Here is a 27,566-nt window from a genome sequence, read left to right on the forward strand (position 1 = left end):
GAAAGGGTGAATAATCTTACTCTCAACTACAGCAAGCTGCTTTAGTAAATTGCAATTAAGCTGTAACTGCAGTCTCAGCAGAATCATCCCGATGCCCAATATAGGATCTAGAAAAGTGCTCATCCTTAAAGCACTGATACAGAATATTTAAAAGTAGTAATTACTATGGAAAGATGGCTTCATCTTGACAAAATCATCATTGATGGCTGCAATATATGTTGTGGATATCCTGTTTGCAGAAATAAACGATAGACATCTGATCTTTTGCAGATTCAACATGCTCATTTTCACCTATTTTTCCCACATTATTATCCAGTCCTTCCCTTCCCACTCTCCCTTTAGCTACTTTGCACACTTACATTTTTCTGATCTCCACTGCTTTACTCGGTGCTATTTTCCAGACATAAAATTTAGAAGGGGAGGGAGGAAATCTTGGAATTTCTAATCTTCAAGTAGTTAAAATGTGCAAATACTCTCTCCCCAAAACAATTATTTCACACTGGCACCGCCTCCAAACGCGACAGTAGAATCATGCAGTGGAAATCAGGAGTATTTTGATGCCGAGAAACTAGAAAGCATTCTTGACCCGCCCTTCATTAGTCAAGACTGAAACAAATGACTGTTAAAACAAAAAACTCAGTCTGTGCGGATGGCAGATCAAGGAGGAAGAAACAGCACATTTATCCAGAACAGACTAAGATGACATCCAAGGTCAGTGGGGACGTAATAAATACATGATTTAAATCAACTTTTACATGTGTGTGTTTTACTAATTTCTGACTTGCAAGCCACTAACGTTGTTTTTCAGGCCCTAAAGTTTTCCCTGTATGAGTGTAAACAGTATCTCTATACCAAAAACATTATCTTTATTTTGACCTTTTAAGACTCAGCACCATAAAACCACATACAACAGTTCTACCACAAGTCTGCTTTTTTTTTTTTTTTAATTTATTTTTTTAATTCGGAATTGTCAGAGCTGCTTCCTTTCCTTTCCTGATGTGAAAGGCTAGTTTATATTTTCCACTCAGTAAGCCTGTCAATTCTTAAGCATAAAATTATAATTTTGTTAGCATATTTTATATTAGAAGGATTATTTTCAACAACTGAATGCAACAGCTTTAAAATTTATTTTTTTTTTTTTAATTAGCATCCAATTTTTGGCAGTAATATAAATTAACTAGAAATTAGATATCCTGGCATGTTTCTGCTATTTAATGTGAAACTCAGAACTCTGTGCAGTTTAACACAGTCATAGGTTTTCACATTCCACCTTTCAGATCTGATGTAATTTATGTGGTACCTATCATTTTTATTATTTCAAGTGCCTTGCATTACTGTTTGCTCCAAGAAATTAACAGATGATTCTTGGTGTATGTAGCTAGCTAGCACCATCGTGTTTTTGTTGATTTGGAAAGCTCCACAAAAAACTCCGTCCCAATGCTGAGCAAAACGGGGGGGGGGGGGGGGGGGGTTAAAAAAAAAAAAAAGGCAGTTAAGGAGGAGTAACACAAAATAAGGTACACAGCCTATTTGTCTTCCAACTTAGCTCTGTCACTCACTTAACACTTTCATGAACCGATTTATTTCATTAACCTGGTAGAAAACTGAGCCAGGACAGGGGTAAGGAGGAAATCACTGACTCATCCTAAAGGACAGTTATAAATTCACTTACAGTGCAACTTGGTTACTTGCCACTGTGTTTTATTTAACTATAAACAGTGGAAAAGGGCTACACTTCGTTTACTTTGTCACGGAAAAAAATTACATTTAGCTTCCCTGACAATGATGAAATAAGATTTTCACACCAGTTATTAAATCATGCTAGACAATCTGAAATTAATTTATTAACATTTGAACAAAGATTAGCAAGCTTGAGAGAACACGCAAATGAAAACTAAGATATTTGAGAAAGTTTCTTTGGAGCTCTACATAATCATGCCAGAATTGTCTTGGATATGCATTTAAACAACGCTTCAAAACCAAGTAATTTCATGCACTGAATACAGTCAATGAGTGTTCAGTTGAAGAGCTAACATTGCTCAGACAAATTAGATGATCTAGTAAGATTTGTTTCGGTTTTCTCTTTCAAGAAACAGGAATCTTTATTGTTCAAGATCTACTTTTTTTTTTTTTTTTCCCTGTGGATTTTCAAAGCTAAGGGAGCTACAAATTGCCAAAGCAAGACTATTCCAGGGAACCTTCGGTATGTGCTTGCCGTTTTCTTTAAGAGCTCTGCTACTGGCTACTTTTTGATGAGTTTATCTGGTGTGGATGTTAATTTATTATTGTCTTACAGCATGAAATTAGAGAATGACGAGTTGTATTTCAAGAGGGAACATTAATCATAATTCACATTGTGATCAACTAAAAAGCAGCATCCAAAATACGCCAGTATATAGTTAATTTGAAGTAATGTAACAAAAAGCTATACCTCCACATGAAACGTTTCACAATCCTTAAAGTGGATGGCTAATGACAATTACAAGGATAAACCAAAGGACAACACGGTCTTTGACAGGAACAGCTACTGGATATTAAGGGAAGGACTGAGGAGCATGGCAACTGTGTTCTACTTCGCTGAACCAGGGGCTGTATTTCTGTACATACAATTTACTTCTAAATCTGAAGTGGTTGATAGAGATGCACATTAACACTAGAAGATGCAGCTTCAAATTGTCAAGAGGTCATCCTGATACCTTAACGCAAGATCTGCCTTGCATAGCATACAGAAAAAATGGGCATAACAAGGAAGAGAAATTTCGCTAGCCAGTAAGTACTGAATAATAAACCTAGAGGGAGAGTAACCCTCTTGAATTTTTTGTAACAAGAACTTCTGGAATACCCATAATCCGCACGTGTAACTTGGATAACGCATTCCTGATACTGAAAGTCATACAAGTAGGTAAAGCTGTGTACTTCAGTGTTTTCAGTCCTGTGACTGTTTGATGCTAAACGCACCGGTTCTGAGAGCTGACTGGTCTCAGGCAGAGGAGAAATGTCCATCTCCTTGCTGAAGAAGCAGATCGTGACTCTACCATGACCTCAGTCTGACAAAGGGTTATTTGCCAGCTTTAAAGAAACAAGCAGTCTCAGAGCTCAGTCTTTCACCCAGAGCCGTGAATTAGGATGTAGAGGAAAACGAGAATTTCATATAAACATTTTATGACTCCCAAGATAATAAAAGCAAAGAGTAGGCTCAGCACAGTAAGGCTCACTGTAGCATTTAATGAACACCCCAGGAAATAAACTGCCTGCAGCCTAACCTACAGGCCTGAAATCTAAATTATGCACCCTGCAAACAACCGCAGGAGGCCACTTTGCCTTGGTTGTCTAAGTAGGTCCTCCCTGGACTGAATTCAAAGTAGTTGAGCAAGTTTCAGGGCCCAATCCACTCTTGTTGAGACTAGACTACAGATGAGAGGATCTACTTTTTCCATATGAGAAACAAACTACTATTTTAATTCCTGTATCTGAAAATTTCTTCAGAATGAAGGCTGTTAAATGTAAGAGGTGATTTTGACAAGTCCACTTCCCTGACTATTCACACGCAAGTACCAACATCAGACCCTCCAGACCAACTACTGTTGATATAATAAACTTGATGAGGAGTCCCTAGGATTTATACAGTGGCATAAGAGTGTTTTCAGATTGGTTCTCAGTGATTTTCCTGACATTCATAACATTAACTCTGCTTTTTTTTTTTTTTTCATTTTTTTGGTCAGCTGACGTTTTTCACACATTTCCACATTCTTTGTCACAGCTCAGTGTTGAGAATTTGGAAAACTGCTTGTCTTTTGAATATTTGCCTTTTTTAACATTAAAAAATAATGGATGTTTTAAATAATTTTACACTTAATGTTTAAGTATTCTTTAATCTTTTTTCTTTATTGTACAGGAAAAGATAGGCACTATGTATAGAAATTCGAGCAAACAAGATTGCTTACACACACCCTACCCCTACCTGATTAAAATCTCTTTGTCAATGACTGCAAATGGAAACCAGGCTATTTTCCTCCCGACTGCTTACACCCAACATTTTCTCAGTCTAAGTACGTGAAACAGGTAAGTACATGAAATTTGACTTAAAGTGCAACTAATTTGGAAGAAACAAGATTATTTTAACAGAACGTATGACTGGTTATCTAAAATTCACGTTCAGAAGTTCCTGTCTATAAACACCTTCACACTAAAATGAAAGAACATGATTAATAAGTATTGACCATACCTTTACTTTTTATAGAACAGATATCAAGGAATACATTACTAGTAACTCTGTTAACTGCCATCGAAAATAAACATTTTCTGTTTACTAAAAATCCATTAACATAGTTTTTCTTTTCTTTTTTTTTTTTTTTTACAGCTTTACCTTTTTAAGCTAAAACCAGGTCACACAGAGATATTAATGTTTGTACTTCACTCCTAGCTTTTATGGATGCTGTAATAATAGCAAAAACATGACAGCTAATAGCCATCAATTCAAAAACAGTGACAATGTCAGAAAGTAATCTTATCTGTAATTATTCTACCTATTTAGCACAGTATGTTCAGGTTCTAAAAAAAAAAAAAAAAAAAAAAAACCAACACACCTGTAAAGTATCCCTGAGAATTTGAAACTAAAACCTTGTTACAAAATAATACAGTTAATTTATTGCATGTTACTACTACAACTCTTTTCTGTCATCAAGTCCAGAATTTTACCTAGAATGTGAATACCAGCTTCCAGCACAAACTTAAAACAGCTTCTGTCTAGAATAAAAATCTTTGTCATCCTACCTGAATTCAAGTAAAAAAAAGAAGGTAATTTAAAAATAGAAAGAAAATGAAGTGGAACTAATTTATGAACATAATTTCTACCTGTAATAGCAAGTGTCCTCTCTTAACACACAGAACTCGGAATCAGTCAATCGATCCCATGGATATATTTGATTGTTGAATTAAAGAACATGGGGTCTAGCAATCAAACCCACCTGTCACTGCAGCCAGCACCCAATAGCAACCTGACAGAACAGAAATGCATTTAGAAAGCATGAAGTAAAACCTACCTGTTGAACATCCTGTTGAAAAACACATAGCTGAAGCCGCTGGTGCAAGCGGACCTTTCGATGCTGCCAAATGTTTTCCAGTTGGCGCTGGTGGTGCAGTACTTCATGGATGACATCCAGAACGTGATGAACTGCTTTTGAGTAGTTGGCAGAAGCAGTGAGAGAATCGGAACTTCCAGGAGTCAACGGCCTCTGAAGTTTGTCAAGCAGCGACTTTCCATCTTGGCTCACCTGACCACCAGGAAGCACAAAGAATTACTTGTCTGCCAAAATCTCGCTACTCTACTATTTCATTTCCCCTGCTCCCTATTTTAGATTTAAGAACTCGGGGAGCAGTACAAAATCTTTATTACTATTCCAGGCGTGATTATGTGCAGCTGTTCTAAGAAAAAAAAGAAAACACACAACTGCGTTTTTATATCTTTACTCTATGAAAGAAAATTTAAAGAAGCAGCACTCTTCTAAGTAACAGCCTGTCTTTTGATAAGAGTGCCTTTCCTTTACTGTGACTTTTCTTTTTTTTCTTTTTTTTTTTTTTTTTTTTTTTTTTTTTTAAGTCAAATCTCACTATGAAGCTCTTTTAAGCTTCAGCACTCTCATCAAGTAAGCACCAAAAATTATGCAATTGTCCAGAACTGTCTTTCCAGGATCATCTCTCTCTTCTATGTTGCTGTGAAGGGGAACAGGGAAGTTACCTTCTATGAGTTAATATTAATCTGATGAATGCATTTAGACCAACAGATATGGACTTAGGACAGAGTTTCGTCTGACATGATTTACAGCTTTCAGCTTATTACTGGTACTGGCAAGCCAAAGGCAAACTGGTGTTAAGACAAACTTAACCTGAACAAATTACTTAAAACCTTTCCATGTAGCACAATATGTTCTTTTCCAAAACGTGTCTAACTACTGAAGCTGTAAGAATGCTAGTAATTTAGTTACTGTCTTCTCTAATTCAAACCATGGCAAAAACATTTAGTGTGCATGCATTAAAATGCAATAATCCTTCCTTATCTGGCCATTGTTGATGTTTAACACTTGCAAGGCTGTTGAAAGCACTTTTCATTGCTGTTAGCTACTCCGTCACTTTTAGCATGAAGCTCAGAGAACTGTTACAGTTTGGTATCACTCAGCTACCTGTAAAAAACTTTCCTAATTGCTCATCTAATAGGAAGGGAAATTCATCCAAAACCACAAGAGTGGGATGTGAACAACAGTCAGAATCTGTCAAATCAACACCATGTCACAAACAGAAAATTGGCCAAGGCTTTTTCCCAATGGCTATTTTCATCAATTTTCACTAAATTTAGGCACAATTAAAGACTGCTGTTTAGTAGTCAAACAGATCTGAAAGGAAGTTCTTTTCTAATAAGTAGTTTACAAGAGAGTTTATTTCTCATTTAAGCTTTTTCATTTCAGTAGTAGCTATGAATGCACAGAATGAAGCTCACTTGAAACAGTAGCTCTCATAAAGTCCAGTCAGGTAGAAAAAAAAAAAAAAAGTGTAGTCCACAGTAGCTGCTATTATAATAATGATTTTTATTCCCTTTCTATATCCAAAACCATATTTGAAGGCAACAGACTTCAATTACCTATCAAGAGTCCAAGAAATTTAGAAAAAAATATGTGAAAGCCCCTTGATCTGATTAGTTTATTAGCTTCACAAACAAATGACCATGCCTGTTTCCCCTTTGGATTAATACAGTGAGACTTTCTTCCTTCCCAGGGCATAACTACCTTGAGATTTCAGCTAGATATATGTAACAACATTTAAGGCACAGCTATTGGATTTTCAAGCACACTAGTCATCTAGGCTCATAAACTCAGATAAATTACTTTTCTAGTAGTATACAACAATTATCCTCAGTAAAATAAGACTCAGAGCTAGTCTTAAAACCATTTACTCTGTCTTCTACTTTGCAACCAAATTGCATTGTCAAGATATCACAATCTAAAAATGACTGTTATAATTTCCACACTGTTCCTTTCTCCCAACTGTTCATTCATCACAAAACGAAAGGAGATCTGTGCTGTAACAGAAATGAAGTCATACATGTAACAATAATAAGCAGTAGTTCTAAAATATCTTTACACAGAAAGGTAACTCCATCGATCTCCCAAAAAAAGTGCACATTTAAATAAGAGGAAATGAAACCACCTGTCCAGAGGAACATGACTTGTACATACATGTATGACTACTGTTCCTGCACAAATTCTGATTTCTAAAGAATAAGCTATTCCTTTACCAGATGGGGAAAAGCAATAACCTAAAATCAGAAGAAAGGTGCCTATGTCAAAAGCTGCAGCTCTGAAACTCTAGATAAATTTACAAAATGTTTGTGAGCAATCCTATTATCTCCCCATCTCATTTATTTTTATTATGCATCACCAGGAAGTAAACAGTATTTACCATAGTAATCCACAGTAATTATTTACACTTAACAGCAGACTCCAATTCATTCACATTCCTGTTTAAAAACACACCAAATAAGAACAAAAACCAACCAAACAAAAATCCCAATGCTTTAACTACAATGCTTTATAATTATTCCAGGCAGTCCAAACCTTTTTATTCCTTGCTGCATTCTCATGAAGCACGCACCGCAGACTGCCTCTTGCCACACTCACCTACTACAAACATGCCACGTCGCTCTCTCTCGCATTTAAAAAGAGGATTCTCTCAATGAACAAAGGTTACAATAAAAAAATAAAAAGCGTTCCTATAATGTAAGTTCTCAAGAATGAGTTAAAACATGTGGCAAGATCATAACTTTTATCACCAAAGATGGTAACAGGAACAGGGATATCAGCATGTGTTTTACACGAGACAACAGCTTGTGAACTCTGGACTTCTGACTAATGGCAATAAAGTTTACACAGGCCCTAAGATGGCAGGCATGCAAAAAATCCAGTATACTAACAATACGGACTGATCATCAGCACTAACCTTACATTCCTTTACCGCTAAACGAAACGTGACCACACGTAAGATTCAACTGCCCGTAACAGAGTTGATTCATCACAAAGTAGTTTTGTCTTTTTTGTCAAGTATAAATCGCAAACGTTACTTCATTCCTACACCACTTCCTTTTAAAATGTGCAATCTGTGGCCTAAGCTGTCTTGTGTCCATGTCCCGTGTCGATAACTTTATACCATGATTTAATCAAATGCATATTTCCACTTAAGTTGCAACAGAAACTGCTTTATTTGATTCAATCAGTTCCATATAACACCAGAAATAGTTTTATTCTGTGATGCTGATAGCTTGGGGGGGAGGGAGGGGGGAGGTAACCAAAGCTCAAAGTAATACAAAAAATACCTGTGAGCTAATAGCGAAGTCTATATCCATTTGATTTCTCTAAGCTAACTGAAGAACATAAGAGAACTCAGTTTGAAGAAAAATGATGTATACATCGGTCATTGTTTTTAGGACACCTTCAGAATAAGCATTTAAGTTGTATTTACAAATAATACAAATACTAAAAAGCATTCTCAAAAATACCCCAATATGTTCAGAATCCAAGATCAGAGCAGCAGCATAGGATATGCTAATCTTATGAAGGCTGATTACACAAGCATGCTGGCTCACTGAAGTGCCTTCAAGGTTGGCAAAACTAAGTATATAGCTTCTGGTTTGTCAAATGATGTCCTCAGATGGTTAAGCCCTTTTTGTCAGACAGTTTCACAGACTGATTTTCAAAACACACTTAAAGCAATCCATATCAACGGGATACTTTCCCAGCTTGTTTCCCTTCAAACATTTTAATGACAGTATCATACTGCTATTAGAAGGTAGGAATACATAACTGTAAACTAAACATACTTAATACACTACATGGATTGTTTGTACCGTGTTTGGTTTCATCTTGCCTTTAAATTTCTTTGAGAAGATTAGGAGGAAGACTTAAAATTTAACTTTAACTTTGAATAACAGCAGCAAAATACAGTGAATCAAACTAGGGGGAGAAAGCCTAGCATTTAAGTTTCCAACTAACACATCATGCAACAGCCAATGCCAGTTTATGACCCAACCTTAATATTACACCATATTATCAAGTCAGCAACCTGAGGAAACAAAGAAGACGCTTGCCTCAGAGTAAGCCAAGGTAATATGCTCATATATCCCTTGATGATGATGGATAGCATCTTCTAAATCTTGCAGTTCTGAGGGAAGTTCCACCTCTCCACAGGCTTTACACCATGAATCCACATTGCTCATATACTGCAACAGAGAAGAGACATCCTACTTAATTTGGGGTTCTATCAATAAGTAAATATACTTTAGAAACACACAAAAGGACAAATATCTGTGTGACAGTCACTGAAAAGACACCTGTTAAGTGAAAACTCTTCAATGCATTTATTTCTGAACTGCCCAAAATTAAGATTATATTAGAATAGAAACAAATTTTCAAGCCTGACGGTACTGCTGTTTCTAGGTATACATACGGAACTCTTTCAGCCCTTCACAGACAGGCAGGCTTAATTACATGTTGGCAGCCTTCAGCACCAATTAAACTGTTGGCACCGCTGATACTTCAAGTTTACTCTTGCTCCTCTTCTCAACTTTGCAGCTAAGAAAAAACTTCATTTCACTCTGCACCTACCATTTCAGATGCATGAAAGGTAACAAAGATCTTGTCTACAAAAATAGGTAAAAACATGCTACAGACCCTCTTACCTGTCAACTCCCTGTGCAGATACTCATGGTACATTAATTAAGCCATTCCCTCACTTTTTAAAAACCTTTAGAGAAAACAAAGTTATTTTGCACTTGTGCACACTCATATACACAGACTTAATGGTGAAAGCCAATTAATGGTTCACTGAAACACTTCCTAGTTGTCTTTTGTTGGAAAGAGTGTCAAGGAGGCAAAGCATGTTAGAGCACAGTAAATTCACACCTTAGTCCCCACAGCACTAAGTTCTCCATACAGAGCAGCACTAAATCCATTTGGCAAGCTACTACAGTAGCAAGCACGTAAGGGATTTACAACTTAAGCGGGGGTCTCTTAGGACTAACACTGTACTTTGAGCACACAGCTATGTCAGCATAGCTGCTCAAGTCAAACCTTGCAGGGGAAATTGAGGATACTGCGACAGAATCTCTTCTGTGAATAACTCAAGTTATCTCTGAAGCTTAAGCTGCCCTGACAGAACAGAAACTGTCATCACAGCTGTATGCACTTCAAAAGTTCTGTCAACTTATTTTTGACAGCTAGGGGGCATGGATTTTATACCCTTGTTACACTAGGAAAGGAAAGAGGAAAAAAGAATCTGTTTGTTTCTAGGATTTTTCATAGCTGTTACACTTAGCTTAGCCAAACACATGTGACAGCTTGTAAACTAAATTTGTCTTCTCTTTGTGTGAAGTTCTCTAGTCTCAAAAGCTTTAAGAAGCCAAGGCATTTCTCTCATTACATGTATCTTAATTCCTGGGTCACATGTAGTCTTTTGAGGAAAAGTAATCCACAGACCACCTCTGGTATTCCATTAGTGTTTGACTACAGGAAGAAAGGGTGGTGAAGTGTTTATTTCTTAGAAACTTGCTTAATTCTCATTTAATCAAGGGACAGTTTTAACAAATCTCTAACGTTAGGCACTGAGCATTAAAAGAGCTCCATGTAGGACCACAGAGCTGCATCTTTTGTACCAGTCAGCATGAACTCACAGTTGGGTGCAGTCTTCTCTGTGTCTGAGGCAATGACACTTACCTGTAGCTTGCAAGGGAACACGTGCATTCAAGAAGGGTGCGTTATTTCTTTCGCTACTTATTTATTAATAATTTCTATGTAGGTCAAACATCACCAGTCTCTAAAGGGGTCATTCCTCTCACTCCAAACTCACTCTCCACTGTCAACACCTAATGCATCAAGGCCAGGTATCTTACAAAGCAACTATGACAATCCATCAGAGTTAATCAAGTGAAAACTGCAAAAGGTACAATTAAGGAGAGTAAATGAATCCCTGAACATACTGCAGTATTTTCTCTCATTCTTCTCTTTCCCCTTCTTTAGATTTATGTAGTACTGAAGAAGGGAACACCAACTACTACCACAGTTGTCCACAAAATTCTTTGCACACAAAAAATGTACTCTCCTGACTTCTGATTAAACTCAATTTTTTACGAAACAGGACGATACTTCAGTCTGAGGATATATTTGTTCATGTTTTACCATCTTTCTCCCACATGTAAGACCAACAATGCTTAAAAATTAACCTAAATAACCTCAGCAATTAGAAGAGCATCAATGCTGATCAACTATCATGATGTGTCTAACAAATGCTTCAAGCTGGTTTGTGACTTTTACAGCAGAAAACAATTTCTTCCTCTTCTTTCTGTGCAGCTTCTCTTTAAAACCTGCTAAAAATATTTATTATAGTGGTGTTAGTTTATATACTTTACCTTAAGCTCTCTAAGGTTAAACCAATGTCATCACTAACAATGAGAGTCACTGTGTGTTTGCATCTTAGTATGTTCACATTTCTAATCTCTGGGCATTTATGAAGTTGAATTTCTGTATAGTAGAAAATGGAAAAAAACCACTTCTTAAAATAATAAGGTGTGCTGCTTCTCTCAATTTCTGCAGTTGTCATCAACTCCCAACTGGTCCATTCAATTATTCTAAATTAAAGTTATATCAGACACGAGACCTTTTCTTAGATCCAATCTAGCATTGCAAATGGAAAGAAAAGTATCTATGGCAGCTGTACAGCATACCAGAGCTTCAGTCAGCCATAAGCATTCAAGAACCTCTGCCCTCCAAATTCACCAGAGACATACACAGTAGACAGTCTATAATATCAATGGGTGACTCAACAGCACACGCATAGCAACTCCTTCAGAACTGAATTCCCTTGAGGGGAAAAACATGCTTTCACCATCAAGACGATTAACTTGAGGATATTTATTCCTATTCCCCTATATATACCTCCTCTCTTGCAGTTACACATGGTTAATGACTTAATTAAAATAATTGGTATGGGCCTACAGCTAAATTTTTTGTTTAATTTAGGAGGAATCTCTTACGGGATACTAAGTAAACATCTCCCACCACAATTTCAGATTCAGAAGACTTAATTAACTTCTCAACTTTCAGGCCAGTTCAGCTTGGTTTTCTACAAGCAATTATTAGGAGTTAAATACTAACAACTCTAGAACTGATTTGGGAACACTTCTCTCTCAGTGGGGTGGAGTGGTGAAATAAATAGAACAAGCAAATGATTTCTGGAGATAGAAAAGGCATTATACTGATACTGATTATATTAAATGTTTTTCTTTCCTTCCTTCAACTCAAAAGCTTCATATAGTTAAGCTTTTATGTCTATTTAATTTTGACTCATGTATCTACTTTGGCTAAGATTTATCTTGCTTTGTTGTTGGCAAGGCATTTTGAGGAGAATATAAGGGTAGGAGGCTGTCCTACAGAGAACAAGTTTCCATTTGAACATCAGCTGAAACTGTCAGAAATGAATGCTCTGGCTTTCTAACCGACCTTTTTAAACACTCTATTTACTTGTGATTTGGACAGAAGTATAACAGAATTCACCATTCCAGCACGAAAACTTGTGTTGGCTCCCTCCATGTTCACTAACCTGTTCAGCTTTCTGATGGAAGATGGAGGACATATCCAGTAGTGTGCTACGTTCATCCAAGGCTGCAGCAAACGCTTTCCATTCTTGCTCCAACTGACTAGCGATCTGTTTTATTTGCTGTGAAGCGTAATGACCAGACTCAACCAGGCGATTTGCCACTGACATGATGCGGTTTATGTTTACGTACACATTCTGTGGAGAAGACGAAGGGAAAATTAGTTTGCAGACCACTTAAATATGTAAGCATACTTCTATAAAATTATCCTTTAATACAGCAATGCTTAGTAGACTGGTTTTACTTGACGCATTTGTGCATGCATGATTTTGGAATCTAGGTGTATACTGTAGCAGCCGATTGATATCACTGGTAAGAAAGAAGGACAACTTGAAAAGACTAGGGAGTCTCAAGGATTAGCTTAAAGTTATGTTATGTGAAGACCCATTATTACTACAAAGAAGAAAAGCTGACCGTAGATGTTCAAGACAACAAGACACTTAGACACAAGCAATACAGGAAATTCAAAGTATCACCAGCATGCATTTGATCTCTCTCAATGGTACGTACATGGGAACAACATTCTAAAAACACTTACATCAATTCTGGAAGTACTTCGACTTCTAGAGTAACAAAACACAGAACTCTGAGTTCTAAAGCATTCAACATTTTTAGATACAATTTTCCTGCCACTGTACTGCCTCAGATCTTAACACTGAAAACTAGACAAATAAGGTCACTGACCAGTAAGATTCCCTAGCTTACAAGTACTGTTAAACAATGGCTCTTAGTCACTGTAATTTTCTTTCCTTCCAACTCACGTATGCATGTTGACCTGAAGTGTCTAAAAGCCGTTCTTGATTCTGTATGAACAAACAGTGTTTTTCAAAGGAAGCAAACAAGTGTTTCCGATTTCTTCAAAACCAGAAACAAAAATAGCTTCACTACCAAACAGTTTCTAGGTAGGTCCTTCAGAGCCACACGTACACAGTGCTGGGTTGACACTTCTTTTAACAGGGCTGACTCTCATATACCTGGAATAAAAGTTCTTAGAATCACAGCATTGCTGAAGCTGGCCATTTCCTCTGGAGATCATCTAGTCCAAACACCTGCTCAAAGCACAGTCAATCAGAGCAGGTTGCTCAGAGCCACGTCCAGTGGGCTTTTGAAAATCTCCACAGGTGGAGGCAACACAATCTCTCTGGGCAACCTGCTCAAGTGTTTAATCATTCTCACAGGAAAAAAAAAAAAAAAAAAAGTTTTTAACTTATGTTTAAAGGGAATTCATTGTATTTCAGCTTGTACTCATTACCTCTTGTTCTGTTATTTGCTACCGTGCGGAAAAGTCTGGTTCTGTGTTCTTTACTCCCTCCCATCAGGTATTTAAAAAACCTTCTGAGTGTTCTCTTATCCCTGGAAACCAATCCCAGCTCTCTCAGCTTTTCCTTGTCCAATAAATGCTTCAATCCCATAATCATCTCTGTGGCCCTTTGCTGGATTTGCTTCATCATGGGTTGGTCAGCATGCTGACAAAGATACTTTTGCTCCACATAGTCAGGTAGCAGCCTTGAAAGGGTCCCATGGTTGTAGAAGTCAAACCCTGCTGCAAACACCAGCTGTGTAACCAACTGTTGACCTGCAGCTGTTGACCTGCTCCTTCTCAAGTCCTACTTTCTCACCACTAGGACTGAGGAGAACAACATCTGGGCCCCCAAGCCCTTGACCACTGCCCCCTAGTGCCACGTTCGATACTTTCCAGGTCACCCTGGCAGTATCACTGGTGCTCACGTGGGAGAGCAGCAGGGGGTAATAGTCTGAGGGCTACACAAGCTTTGGCAGTCTTTCGGCAACATCCCAAGTCCAAGTCCACAACAGGAAGCACACTTCCATAGACAGTCAGGTTTGCAGATGGGGTCCTCTGTCCCCTGCAGAAGGGAACTCCCTTTGCTCTCACTCACCACTTCCTTCGGTGCTCCTGTGTGGCTCAACCTCAGCCAGCACAGATGTTTCATTTGACACAGCTCCTGGCTCCTCGTCAGCTATGAGGTCAGGGAACCGATTCTACAGCTGCAAGTCTTGAGGCGGAGCAGGAACCTTCCTCCCTGTGCCAGAAGCCATCACCATCCAACCTGTAACATCACGGCAACTCCCTTTTCCCAAAAAGACAGGCACAGACTCCGCCTGAGCCTCCCTTCAGTGCAATTAGCAGCTTGGGCTCTTCAAGCTGCAGAGTCATGGAAAAGACCTGGTCAATCTCTTATCATCTCTGATGCTCTGCAAGTCTGCTGACCTCCCCCAGCAGCTCCTTCACTTGGCAGCACAGCTCCTTAATAACTGCACACCTCCTATGGGCAAGGAAACCACCTCTGGCTGCCCCACAGCCCTGGCAAGAGGCCACAGGCACTCCCTGCAGCCTCAGAGCTGCATCTTCCTTTTGGAGCTCCCACAGGACGGAGGCCCCTGTGGCACATCACCGCTGCTGAGGATGTGGGTGCTGTGCTGAGCACAGTTGCTGGTCCTTTCTGTGAACTGCAGTGCGAATTGCAGCTGGCTGCCTCCACTAACAACTCACTCTTGCCTATATCCTAAAAATTTACACGAGCCCAAACTGCCAAATGCTATCAGAAACAATGATTGGGCAGGAAAAAAAATAATCGTTCTCTCTACATTCTTTAAGGCAATGTTTTCCCTCCTGTCTGCGCAGTGCTTTCTGAAATTCCAGTAGGCAAGAAAAGGCACGGAGCAGTGAGCTACTTGTCAGCAGCAGCACCACAGCCTGCCCTGGTCAAGGGTTGGGTAACACAGCATCGTGAGCCAAGGGAGACAGAACAATGCAGGCAAGAACCAACTGTGACAGCTCTCAGTAAAGGCCACAAATCAACAATGACAGAGGAACAAAACCCCAAATTTCTTGAAATCTGTGTTGTTATATTACTGCGGACAGATTTGCTGGGCAGCTTGCGCTGAAATATGCCTATCCTCCTACCAGTACAGGAGGTCGGGAGAGCACTGGACTGGGGACACCCAACGTCACGTAGACGCTGAGCCCGAGGTGCAAGCACTACTTGCTGGCACTGAGCTGCTGCCCAGGGCCTGACAAAGGAGTGAGTGTCGCAGTTCCCCCAGGCTTTGCTCTGCTGACTTGTCTGAGAGGTAGTTGGCACGGGTCTCTGATAGTTGTATGTGTATATATGTACATATGCAAGGGTGGGCATAAAGTTTTCCTGACAGCTTGCACCTCAGTTGCTCCACTTAAATTGAACGCAGGAGTGTTATGTTGTCTTTCTTCCCTGCACAATGCTACCTTTTCATTGTTATCTCTCACGCCTCTGCTTTTCTCTTAAGCACACCCGAACAACCATAGAACAGAACTGTTGTTTCCAACAAATTGTGGACAACTTGAGAGCACTTGCACCTACATGTATTAAAGTGTAATAGCATAAATGCTAGACTGCTAAATGAATCCAGAAAACAAGTACGTGGGACAATGGCATGAAAAAACGTGTCAAAAGAGAAGAGCATAAAGGCTGTATTATACTGCTACTTTAAATATCTATGTATCATAATAAAAGAATTTTGGTAATTCTGGAACGTTGGTTGACAGGAGCACACTGATGAAGGACAGGGCACAAAAATAGGCAGCTAAGTACATCAAAAGCAAGCTGTGGTTAAAATGCATTCAGCTTCCTGTGGACATCTGGCTTCACAAATGTGGAATACCCCCTGCAGTAGTACGAATATGAATTAATATACTGACAGTTGAACACTTTCCAAGCTATGCATACCACGTTCCTTTCCTCAAAAAATTCCTGTAACAATCTCAACAACTTTTTCTGCTATCATATCCTGTACTAACTGACACATCTATATCTACTAAACATTTAAATTCCAGTATTTTAGAATGCAGTGATCCAGGAGAGCCAGATTTAGTCAATGAGGAAAAAGAACTCCAGAGAGCAATTCACTACAATTGGAACGTCCAACTAATCCTTGAAGGTTTACAAATATTATTCCATTTTCTAAAGGGACAGGCAGGTTTATTGTCGTTATTATATAACAAACACATATTTTGTGCACAGCTTCAGAAGCACCATTCCAAGCAATCTTCCACTCATTCCTTTGGTTCCAGGAACTGACTTGTTGTTATTCATTGCATGGATTCACATCCTCATTTCAGCTACAGAAACAACAGCTATCAGGTAGTAACTGTTACAGACTTTTTTTTAGCCATCTCGTTTATATCATGTTAATCTGCACAACACAACTGCAGCTTCTAAATACTCACCACCAATCTAAAAAGCAAAATGCTACAGCAGTACTTTATTTCCTTCATTGTATTACACATGACCAATGTAGCAAAACTAAAAAGGGAACATCTCAAGTTACAGCATTACAGTGTGTACAGTAAGTACGTTAATGTATGTAGTACAATTATTTTCTCTCACAATACCCTTTAGCCAAGAGCTGAAAAGACACCTTATAATATCTGGAAAGCTCCTCAGCACAGAGTTATTCTCTACAAGGTGACATGATTAGTAGCCTAACACAAGCTGTAGTGCACTGTCATTCTTTGCTGCATGCCTGAAAAGCGAGTACATGGAAAAATATAGGTGACAGCCTGCCAGCTTCACTGAACTTCGGTTGTACTGCATACAAAACATAGCTGGCAGATGCCCTGAAGGCTTTATTTTATTTCCTGATTTTCCTAGACCCATTTACAAAATGTTTGTTTAGTGCTAAGATTCCTAACAGGAGTTTTCTGACACAAAGAATATTAAGCATCCAGTGTTAAAAAGAACCACCCCAGTGACATGGGCCATAAGCATCATAACTGGCACCTCTGTAATGTACTGCAGTGAGTTATAAACCAATCATTTGCAATGAAAATATCCTAGCACTGTTCTAGCAATGGAATTTCCAATTCATCTGCAACTTCACCACACAAGTGGCGACTAAGGCAAGGTATAGCATGATGTATGAAGTAACACCCGCTTTAATGATTTAAATGTTTTGTAAGCCTCCTCTTTTGTTATCTCTCTTGAAGCACAGTAAAGGGAGCTGCAGAACAAGCACAAGTCACTGTGTCTCTTGCCTTGAACAAAAATAAAACCAGCAACACACAGACTACAACGGAGGAAATAGTTAACCCGTTTTTCAGCTATGTGGGTCCTCAAAATATGCTCAGGTAACCATTTAAATGTTGCTATCAGGATTGTAACAAGTTAAATATAATTTCATCCTGCTTTATCTTTTTTCAAAATTTTCATCTCGCTTTCCTGTATTTTTCATGGTAGACCCAGGGAAACTAAGGCTATAGTCTGCCACCATCACCATTGTTTCTCCTTTGCTTTTCACTTATTTTCACTTTCTCACAGTAAACACCCATGCCTTCATCCTGTCCTTACAGCTGTGTCATTCTTCATCTGGATGCTCCCCATCACATCAGTAAGTACAGTGATCTAAACCAGACCTAGCTCTCTAGGAGGACTGACTGAAACAAGGCAATTTCTTTAGAAATCTTAAATTCAGCACCTCCAGTAATTTTTAAAAGTGAAACAAGGTTTGCTCCTTTGCAGTAGCGCTTTTAGCAACAGTATTTCTTCAGTTCATGATCCACTGACATGAACATACCTGAAGGTGAACATACCCTTTCTGTTAAGGATTTTAGATTGGTTGGAGAGTTGAGAGACTTCTTGTTAAACCTCTAAGTATTTTTACTGAAAGCCCTACCTGAGCAAGCTATTAGTTGAAAAAAGAAAAAAAAATAAAAGAAAAATTAAACTAGGGTTTTAAATTGTTTTAAAACAAATTTTAAAATTGGGTTTATGTGGCAAGGTTTTGGTAGTGAGGGGTTGCAGGGGTGACCTCTGTGAGCAGAGCCCAGCAGCTGCTCCATGTCAGATCAGAGCCAGCTCCAGCTGGCTACAGAGGGACCTGCCGCTCAACAGAGCCAAGCCAGTGAGCAATGTTGGGTGGGCCTCTGGAGAGCAGATTTAAGGAAGGGGAAAAAACTGCTGCACCACAAAGGCTGGGAGAGTGAGGAGTGAGAAGCAGCCCTGCAGCCCCCCCCAGGTGAGTGCAGCAGGAGGGCAGGAGGTGCTCCAGGCAGGCAGCAGCAGTTCCCCTGCGGGCTGTGCAGGGAGAGGCCCCCGGTGGAGCAGGCTGTCCCCCTGCAGCCCATGGAGCAGATCTCCACGCTGCAGCCCCCCCGTGGGTGGAGGAGCCCCCGGTGGAGCAGGTGGATGTGGCCTGGAGGAGGCTGCGGCCCATGGAGAGCCCCCGCAGGGCAGGAGCAGGCCCCAGGCCGCAGCTGCAGCCCCCCCCGTGGAGAGGAGCCCCCGCAGGAGGAGAGAGTGACTGTGAAGGAGCAGCAGAGAAAATGTTAGGGACTGACCACAGCCCCCATTCCCTGTTCCCTTGCACAACTCAGGGGGAGGACATAGAAGAGGGTGGACGGGGGGGAAGGTGGTTTTAGTTTCTCACTGCTCTAGCCTGCTAGTAATAGGTAAGACATTATATTGATCTGCCTGTGAGTCTGTTTTGCCCGTGATGCTAATTGTTGAGTGATCTCCCTGTCCTTATCTCAACCCTTGAGCCCTTTCCATCGTATTCTCTCCCCCTTTCCCTTTGAGGAGAGGGAGGGAGAGAGCGGCTGTGGTGGAGCTCAGCTGCCCAGCAGGGTAAAACCACCACATAACAAAAATTGCACAATTCACAACCTACGGTTTTGGTCTTTTGTGCTGAAGAGGACTCAGGGGAGTTAAGAATTCACATGGTGATTAAGTCTATCTTAAATGACAACTTTGTCTGGTTACAAAATGTATTTTAAATAAAAGGAATCAAGAGTGAAAAATATCAGTAGTACAAAGCAGTAGAAAGAGTCACATGAACTGTCAGCTAAGTTGATTTTACCCCACCTGACCTTCTTAATGTTTTCATTTTTACCAGTCCCTGTGGCTGGACTCAGCAAGCCAAGGCAAGTTTGTCATCCTTGAAACTTTTAACTCTGTAATCCCAGCGAGAGCCAAGTGTTACGTTCATACTTTTATTTCAAGCTCCCCATTCTCTCACCAGTGCTCATCTCTGGCACTTTCTTTTTGAGTGAAACTGATTATTTGATTGCCACCTTGATAAAGTGGTCTAGTGTATGCCAACAGCCTGTTCTGGGAACAGGATGAATCGACTTACCAATATGCTTATGACTGACACAGTAACCTTTGACAGTAGGCAGTCAACCTTCAAGGAAAGCTTTTTGATTGCATTGCTTTCCAATCATTTTGGCCCTCACCTATGCAGTGAGGGGCACAGTTAAGCTTTAATGAAAGCAAAGCCCTTTGATCCAGCAACTAAAATAGAAGAAGATATACAAACAGATAACATCATCCTCCTCCTCACCCATATCTGATACGACTGCTTTAGCTTCCCTTGTGTCACAGAAAACTTGCAGAAAATAGCAAGAATAAGAGTGGACACAGTATCAGTCTCTCCTGTTCTTCCATGATGACTAATAGTACAATCACATCATAAATTCTGCATTTTAAAAACTAGATGGATATTTTTTTTGTATTCACAACTCCTATAATGTCTTATTTGCAAGTTTCTACCCTAAAAGGTAGTAAAAATTTGTTTTGAGAAGTGAAGCATTGGTTTAGTCATCTGAAGAGGAACTTGAAGTTAGAACTGAGTATTGCTTAGCTCACATAAATCTCAGGACTTGTCAACAGCAATTTGTTGTTGCTGAAGGCATGACTTTTAAATGATAGCGAAAAAACATAGAATCATTTAAGTTGAAAAAAAACTCCAAGATCATCAACCACTGCCCTACCACCAATGCCACCCACTAAACCATGTCCCTAAGCACCAGGTCCAACCTTTCCTTGAACACCCCCAGGGACCACCCACACCTGTGAGACCACCCTCCACCACCTCCCTGGGCAACCCTTTCCAATCCCAGACTACTCTTTCTAAGACAAAATTTCACTTTATTTCCAACCTGAACATATTCGTCTTTAGAGGAGAGAATCACTAAGATACTGTTTTTCCACACGGTGCAGGAAGATGGGAACTACTTGCCCTGTAAAGAAACAATCTTGCCCCTTATCAGTGCACAGTTTCTTGATTTCAGTAATGGGAGGTCACCTACCTACCTCCAGCTGAACATGCGAACTGTATTTCAGACAGCATCCTTTCCAGCCACACCTGTCTGTGTGTTGAGTAATGGTAACAAAACATATTTCCATCTTTGACGTGCATCACTGCACCTATCCAGCTTTTCCCTAGGACAGTTTCATTGCCACAAGAACCAGCCTGCATGTTAAGCTTAAGACTTTTGTGAACATACTCCTATGCACATGTCCATCACAAACTGAATATGCAAGATGCCTAGACGTATCACTTGAGAATGAAGCTGCTGAAAGTGCAGCTAAATTTCCTCCCCCAATATATTCTTCACCTGTTTGTTTTTACATTTGGTTTAAACTTCCAGCTACTTTGTGCTGTAATACTGAAAACTGGGTTCTAAAAATGGCAGAAAGCCATTAAAAGGAAAAAAGAAAAATTCAGCAAACCTTCTTTACCCTTGATGTAGCCAACTCTTTTTGATAACAGGAACTAAGTAGTTTTCACAATGGTTTGCAACCAGGTGGCTCATTTCAGACTGGAAGACCAGATTAAAGTTTTGGCATCTCACCCAAAGGCTGATACTTTCTCACCCGAGCTCAGCAGAAGCAGCTGCAGAAGCTGCCCTCCTGCACCTCTCGGAAAGCCAAGCTGCTACTTGGGAAGGAAGGGGAGATGGGAGAGCCAGCCATTGATGGAGGGTAGCACCTGCTGCGAAGGGAGCATGTGCCCTGCAGCAATCACAATGTGTTAAGAAAAGCAGCTGCAACATCAATTATCAGGGTTAAGCTGTGAGCAAGTGCAAGAGGTATTTAGCTGCTTGGGCAGCATTTATCCTTTGAACGGCCCTTCCCTGCCTAAAGCGAGCCTAAAGAAACTGCCTGGAAAGCAAGATCTATCAGGGGCCAATTAGGGCCACAATGAAAAGCCTTCAAAATCTCCTGCATATAATAATACTTAGTTGCTACTCCTCCTTCCTTCATGCCATCCAATTGGATAAATTTACATTGCTGTAGATGTGTTAGAAGTTAAATTCCATCTCTAGTGCTAGAGCACTCACTAAGAGATCGTAAATGAGCTCTGATTACTGAAGAGTTGTGCTGACTGCAGCAGCAAACAAAACAGTAGCTTGGTGAGCACAGAACGCATCTGAGGAGAGGTCAGGGAGAAACTGAACATGCTTTGTAGGAGTTAGGATTGCCTGATATTTTCCCACTAAAAACCACATGAAGAATGGCCTGTCAAATTTCAATCAGCTCATGTCATTTTTTCAAGTCATATTCAGCATAATTTCCCCCCATACTATACGTGTTCAATTTTGGTTAGTTAACCAAATAAAACAGAAAACCTGAATGCTCCTGAAATCAAAACCAAGGGCTAATTGTTTTCTCATTCTACAGGAAAGAACCACTTCATGGGGACTATGCTTGCCCCAGATTTAAACTGCTCCTTACATGCTTCAAGAAATCATTGTGCAAGATGAGAAAAAGCCCTGTGTAATTGACACACTTGACTATTACAAACAAAACAGAGATTAAAAGCAAAAGATTAAGAACAGGGGGGATTATGCTACATCACTCGAGTGCTTCCTAGTGTTGCTAGCATCTAAACAGTAAGGACTTTTTTTGCTTGTTTGTTTTTAAAGACAATGAAGGAGAAGAAAACAAGCCACCTAATTTGAAGAAGAAGTCACAGTAACTAACATCAGGAGAGGCTAACAGAACAAGAATAATTTAACCTGTACAGTATGAGCCCAAGAACAGCCTGGAAGGATATCCAATATCACCAACTTTCAAAAGTCATCTCATGTCAATGACACCTACTGTCCTCCTCTGAATGCCCTTCTGTTGCGTTTTATGTGCAGAGCAATGAACAGCAGTAATTAGTTACTCCATGAAGCAGCAAATTGCTATGCCCCAAGAGTGGACCTGTACCTTCCAAACCTAAAGGTCAAAGTTACTTCCATGCATGATGTTATACATGCATAACTTCAATACAATGTTCCACAATGTTCGCTTTATTCTTGGCAAAAAATAAACCACTGCTTTTATTTATTTGTTAAAAAAACTTTCACAAAGATAGCTGAGTTGCAGAAGAAAACTTACTTCTCTACTGCTGTCTCTCCTACTGCCTTAACTTGGTCAAAACTAGACACAAGAGCTGTCTTACTATCCCTTTAATGATTTTAGCAAGACAAATAACCAAGGGTAGTTTACTTTGACATGCTTTCTTTCCACAGTTAGTAGTCCTGTCCTACAAAAACACCCTCTTGCAAGAGTTGATTGTTTCAACCATACTTTAATTCAATTCCCATCCTCGGACTGCCAAGGATGTTAATTTCTAACAAGAGTTGTAGTGTTCTTCTTCCGTTGAGCTGACAGACAGGGACTGGATTTAGGCCCAGGCTCCTGAAGTTACTTATACACCTCCAACCCTCCTAGTGAAAAACGACCAAAATATGCTTGAGAATTTAGTCCCCATGTCTGAACAGGGCATTCATGAAACTGATAATAAGCAGCTTTCACTCACTGCAGGTTAGAAACTGAATTTTTAATTGCACATGATGCCTTATCAAGATAATATTTGACAAGAAAAATATTTGCTTTACCTCCATGCCACTGCACCAGAAATGAGACGTATGTGCTCTTAAAAATAATAAAAAAAATTAAAAAAAAAGGAAAAATATTACACTGAGCTCAGCTACTGATTAGCACTTCTCAAAACTTTTTGTACCTGAGATGCAATCTATTCTGAAGATCCTGAGTTGTTGTTTTTTTTATAGCGTATTATATATAATTCCCTGAAATTTCCTAAAAGATGCAGAACTGTACTCAAACACATATCCCAGCTTCTAAGAGTTTGGATGCATATATTTTAGAAGTTCCAAGGTTGCACTGAATATTGCCAGTGGTCCAAATAATTCAGTTGCTCAATCACAGTACCTCCGTCCTTGGCTACCTTTTATTTTCTTCTTTTGTTATGCAACTTCACTGCTCAAATGCAAGTTGTGCTAGTTGTAATAAAAGGAATGATTTGTGCGTGTGATTTATGAATTCTACCTTAACTAAGAGCAAATGTCAGTGTTGTGAATTGAGGCCCATTCTTACCATACAGTTCATGGCAAAGTGATTGTGCTGTGTCTGAAGTTCCATAGCATGGGGATGACTGGTTCCGATCTCCGTGTAGCTGTTTAGAAACAGACCTTTGTTGTGTGTGATCCAGTCAAACATCTGCAAGGAAATGTTAAGGAAAAAAATCACTGATTTTTATGGAAGAAATCACATGCAAGTAACATGAGAGATACATGACAAAGACAACAGAAAGAGCTGCCATTAAAATTAACACTGATTGTCTTTCCCCTGTAAGTTACTCTACATTTCAAAGAAATCAGTACTGAAATCTAACTTTTCGGACCAACGTCCTCAGCTGTTGAACCTTTTCCTCAGATGTTTATCTCAAGCTACAGTGAAGTCAACATCATTACTACAAAGCCATAGTAAACAAACAAACTTGGAGCACAGCCCTATGTTACAAAGCTTATACATTCCTTAGTGTCAGCATTTTGTGATGTCAGCAGTTTAGTAATTTAAAATGAGAATGTCAACTCATGGAAATAAAGTATTTCAGTAAATTTGATATTTTTAGCTCACAACTTTATGGCAGATTTGAAAATAACTTTTCTACTGCTAAGCAAATTAAAAATAATAATAATACTTGAGCAGTATTACACATTACTTTCTTCCAGAAAAATATATGAATAAACTTCAAAGATGTGTAAAAACAAAACAAAAAAATAATATTCAAACAAAGTTTGGGAAAGGTTTTATCTACCAATGGCCATTACTGAAGGTGCAATAGGTATGTTAACAGTGGCATTGGAAAACAAAGTTTTCAAAGACCAAGCAGCACAACAAAAGACTGAGTTTTACAGTTATACACACACAACGTGGTCTTGAACTCTTTGCTATATTTCAGCTCAAAAGACCCACCTACACTCTGGGTTAGCTTAAAAAGATACTTCTGAAAGAAATGGCTACAATGAGTAGTAAGCACTCATTTAAAGATCTTTTAAAGTACGCAGGCTAACAGAGCAATGTTACCAGGTCCAATATTCTACCCAGGTGCATGAAAAATCAAATTATAAGTGGACAACAGTATGGTAAGAACTGCAAACAAACAAAAAGTTTTAAGAGTTTAGATAACTGAGGCAGATGATCACACACTCCTAAAATTTTTGGTTTCTTGTCTAGAATACATTGAAGATGTAGATTAAGACAAGGGCCTTAACCAAAAAGCGGTTGGGATACCACATAAACCATCTTTCAAATCTTTTTCTAGTGTTTGATGGGGGAATCAAGTTCCAAGAACACTGGCTGCTGTCAACCTCCTTTTGAGGTGCCTCGTACTTGCTGCTATTTTCGAAAGATGGATCTATTGAATCTATTACAGATTCTTGGAATCAGGAACACAGGAAACACAGGTATGAGCCTATACAATCACATGGCAGGACAGACATCAGTTCCATAGGCTCACATATTTGAAAAGGGGTTTCTTAAAGCCCAAGTTACATATGCAACTTTTAGATGAGTAAATGAAGAATGTACTTTTCAATACCACTTGAGCATCATCAAAATGTATTTTGTTAATGCTGTAATTAAGTGGCTGAACAGTTACTAAAATCATTTTGGGCCTGAAAGAGCAGTATTAGATCATTGGCTTATTATTTCCTAAATAACTTTATGACTCTAAATTCACGTGACTGGATTTTTTTCAACTCCTTACATGACCCTACTATTTTCAGCTACACTCAGTAAACATTCGCTTTAAATGGTCCTGAAGTTTCTTTTTTAAACACAGCAGAAAACATTAGGAGTCCTGCTGTGAAAGTTCCTGAGCAGAAATGACCAGGGGACAGGAAAGTACAGGGGAAGAAGACAGGGGAAGAAAACTGAGGAAGACAGAGGAAGGAGAAGTATTTTATCTGCTTGCTCTGTTTTCCCAGACATCTGCTTATGACCACTACTGGAGAGCAAGATACTAGTTTAACGTAGACCTTTGGTCTCACCCAGTTCAGACATTCTTATGTTAAATACTTTAAGAAATCTGACAAAGACCATACTTACCACCGGACTGGATAGTCTAGTTATTTCTTCTCCCAGAGAAAAACTCCCCATCCTTCCTTAAAGCTATTTGTTCCATGGTAGCAAGTTAGCGATTGCAAAACCATTCTATACGAAAATAGATCTTATTTGAGCTCAGCTAACAGTGCACTGCCTGCTATGGTGGTTCTTCAGATTTCATGTCAATCAAGAGCTTTATCCTTCAAAGGGACTGGTTAACCCGAAACACTCTGAAATCAGTCAGTCCCCCGTTAATGACATATGATTGTCAAAAAAGATACATCAGTTTTTAGCCTGGGACCTTAAATCTCGCATCAATGAAGCAGTTTGCCATGTCAACCTCTTCAGACTTTGTCAGCTACCTGCCACTCAAATCCCAAGGGTCACTCAAAAGGAGACTGATGCAATCCTTAATCAGCTGTATTTATAAAGCATACATCATCCATCTTCATTTGATGCCTGAAAAAGCTTCTGTCTGGAGCAAAGCTTTAAAGCTTTTAAAGCAAAAGCTTTAAAGTTGCTACCACTTAAATTTTTCTTCCATGAAAGTTACCTGTGTTCTTTACAGCTTGGAATTAGTACTCCATCCACTCTACTCCAGAAGACTAAGATTCAGTATCAATAAAAAAATCCCTTACTTCTCAGTTAGTAGTGACTAACTTAGAGTTTTGTCTTTAGAAGACAGAAATTACTCTTCGTAATTATCCTTGGTACTCTTTTCAAGTCAGTCAGTCGTTGTTCGTGCCCCTCCCCAATCTTTCCCTCCCCAATCCCTTACCTTTTCAGCATCCTGCTCAAACAGCCTGAGCTGAAAACATTGGTCCAATTTCAATTTCCGCACATGCCACATCTGATGCAGATGCTGCCGCGTTGAGTGCAGCCTGTCCAGCATGGTGGATACTTTGGGTAAAAGGTTCTGTAAGTCTGCATTCCCTGACCCAGAGTTCTTTTTGGGGAAGCTATCGCTGCTCTGTATTCGCTGGAGCAGCTTTTGTCCTTCCACATCAAGGTCCTCAATAGGAGCCTTAATGACTTTCTTTTTTAATTGCGAATGCTCCTCTATCATATTGCGAGCACCTTCCAGGTCCTGAGGCATTTCCTTTTTCGACAATATATCTTGCAGTTCCTCCAGTCTGGACAGCATATGGGTTGCATTGCTAATGTAGTCCTCAAAGGCAACTCTGATTTCTATCCACTCCTCATGGTTGTACTCCAAACAGCCATCGAATTCTGGGGTTAGCTGAGAAGGATCAACTACTTTGGTAAGGCCTTCCAGAGACACCATATTTGTCTAAAACAAGAAAAACAAACAAATACGGTTAGTGAAATGAATTTGACATTTTCTTTCAAGTTTTTGTTTCTCTCTGTTTAAAAAGTTGATCATGATTTATGAAGTCCACCTGACTTAACTTTGCCTATACATTTCTTTTCCAATGCCAATTCTGAGGAGCCTCCTGTCTTGCAGGTATTTTCACTCAGCCAGAGAAATCTTACTTCTTACCCCACTACACTGAAGGAAAAAAAACAGCAACCACTTTTCTGGCTACTGTTTTGATTAGATTTTGATTTGGATATTGTGAGCAGAAGTAGGATAGCAGCAAGGTTTATTTGGCTGCTTTCATCTGCATGGAATGGTGGTGACAGAATGATTACCACAGTAAAGACCAAGACAAAATAAAGATGAAACCTAACAC

General features: G+C 39.4%; 1 protein-coding gene across 2 annotated transcripts in view; it reads right to left on the reverse strand.

Moving 5' to 3' along the window:
* Nucleotides 1-27,566, reverse strand: part of TRIO (trio Rho guanine nucleotide exchange factor) — a 242,366-nt gene that overhangs the window by 138,957 nt on the left and 75,843 nt on the right. For both annotated transcript variants that reach the window (XM_068670984.1, XM_068670985.1), the window contains exons 5-9: nt 26,651-27,163; nt 23,860-23,982; nt 12,640-12,831; nt 9,134-9,265; nt 5,043-5,273 (exon numbers count right to left, since the gene is read on the reverse strand). In XM_068670984.1, the coding sequence (XP_068527085.1) occupies nt 5,043-5,273; nt 9,134-9,265; nt 12,640-12,831; nt 23,860-23,982; nt 26,651-27,163 (1,191 nt within the window). The remainder of the gene's footprint in view (nt 1-5,042; nt 5,274-9,133; nt 9,266-12,639; nt 12,832-23,859; nt 23,983-26,650; nt 27,164-27,566) is intronic.

The sequence above is a fragment of the Anas acuta genome, chromosome 2 (genome assembly GCF_963932015.1).
Source record: "Anas acuta chromosome 2, bAnaAcu1.1, whole genome shotgun sequence".
NCBI classification, from domain to species: domain Eukaryota; kingdom Metazoa; phylum Chordata; class Aves; order Anseriformes; family Anatidae; genus Anas; species Anas acuta.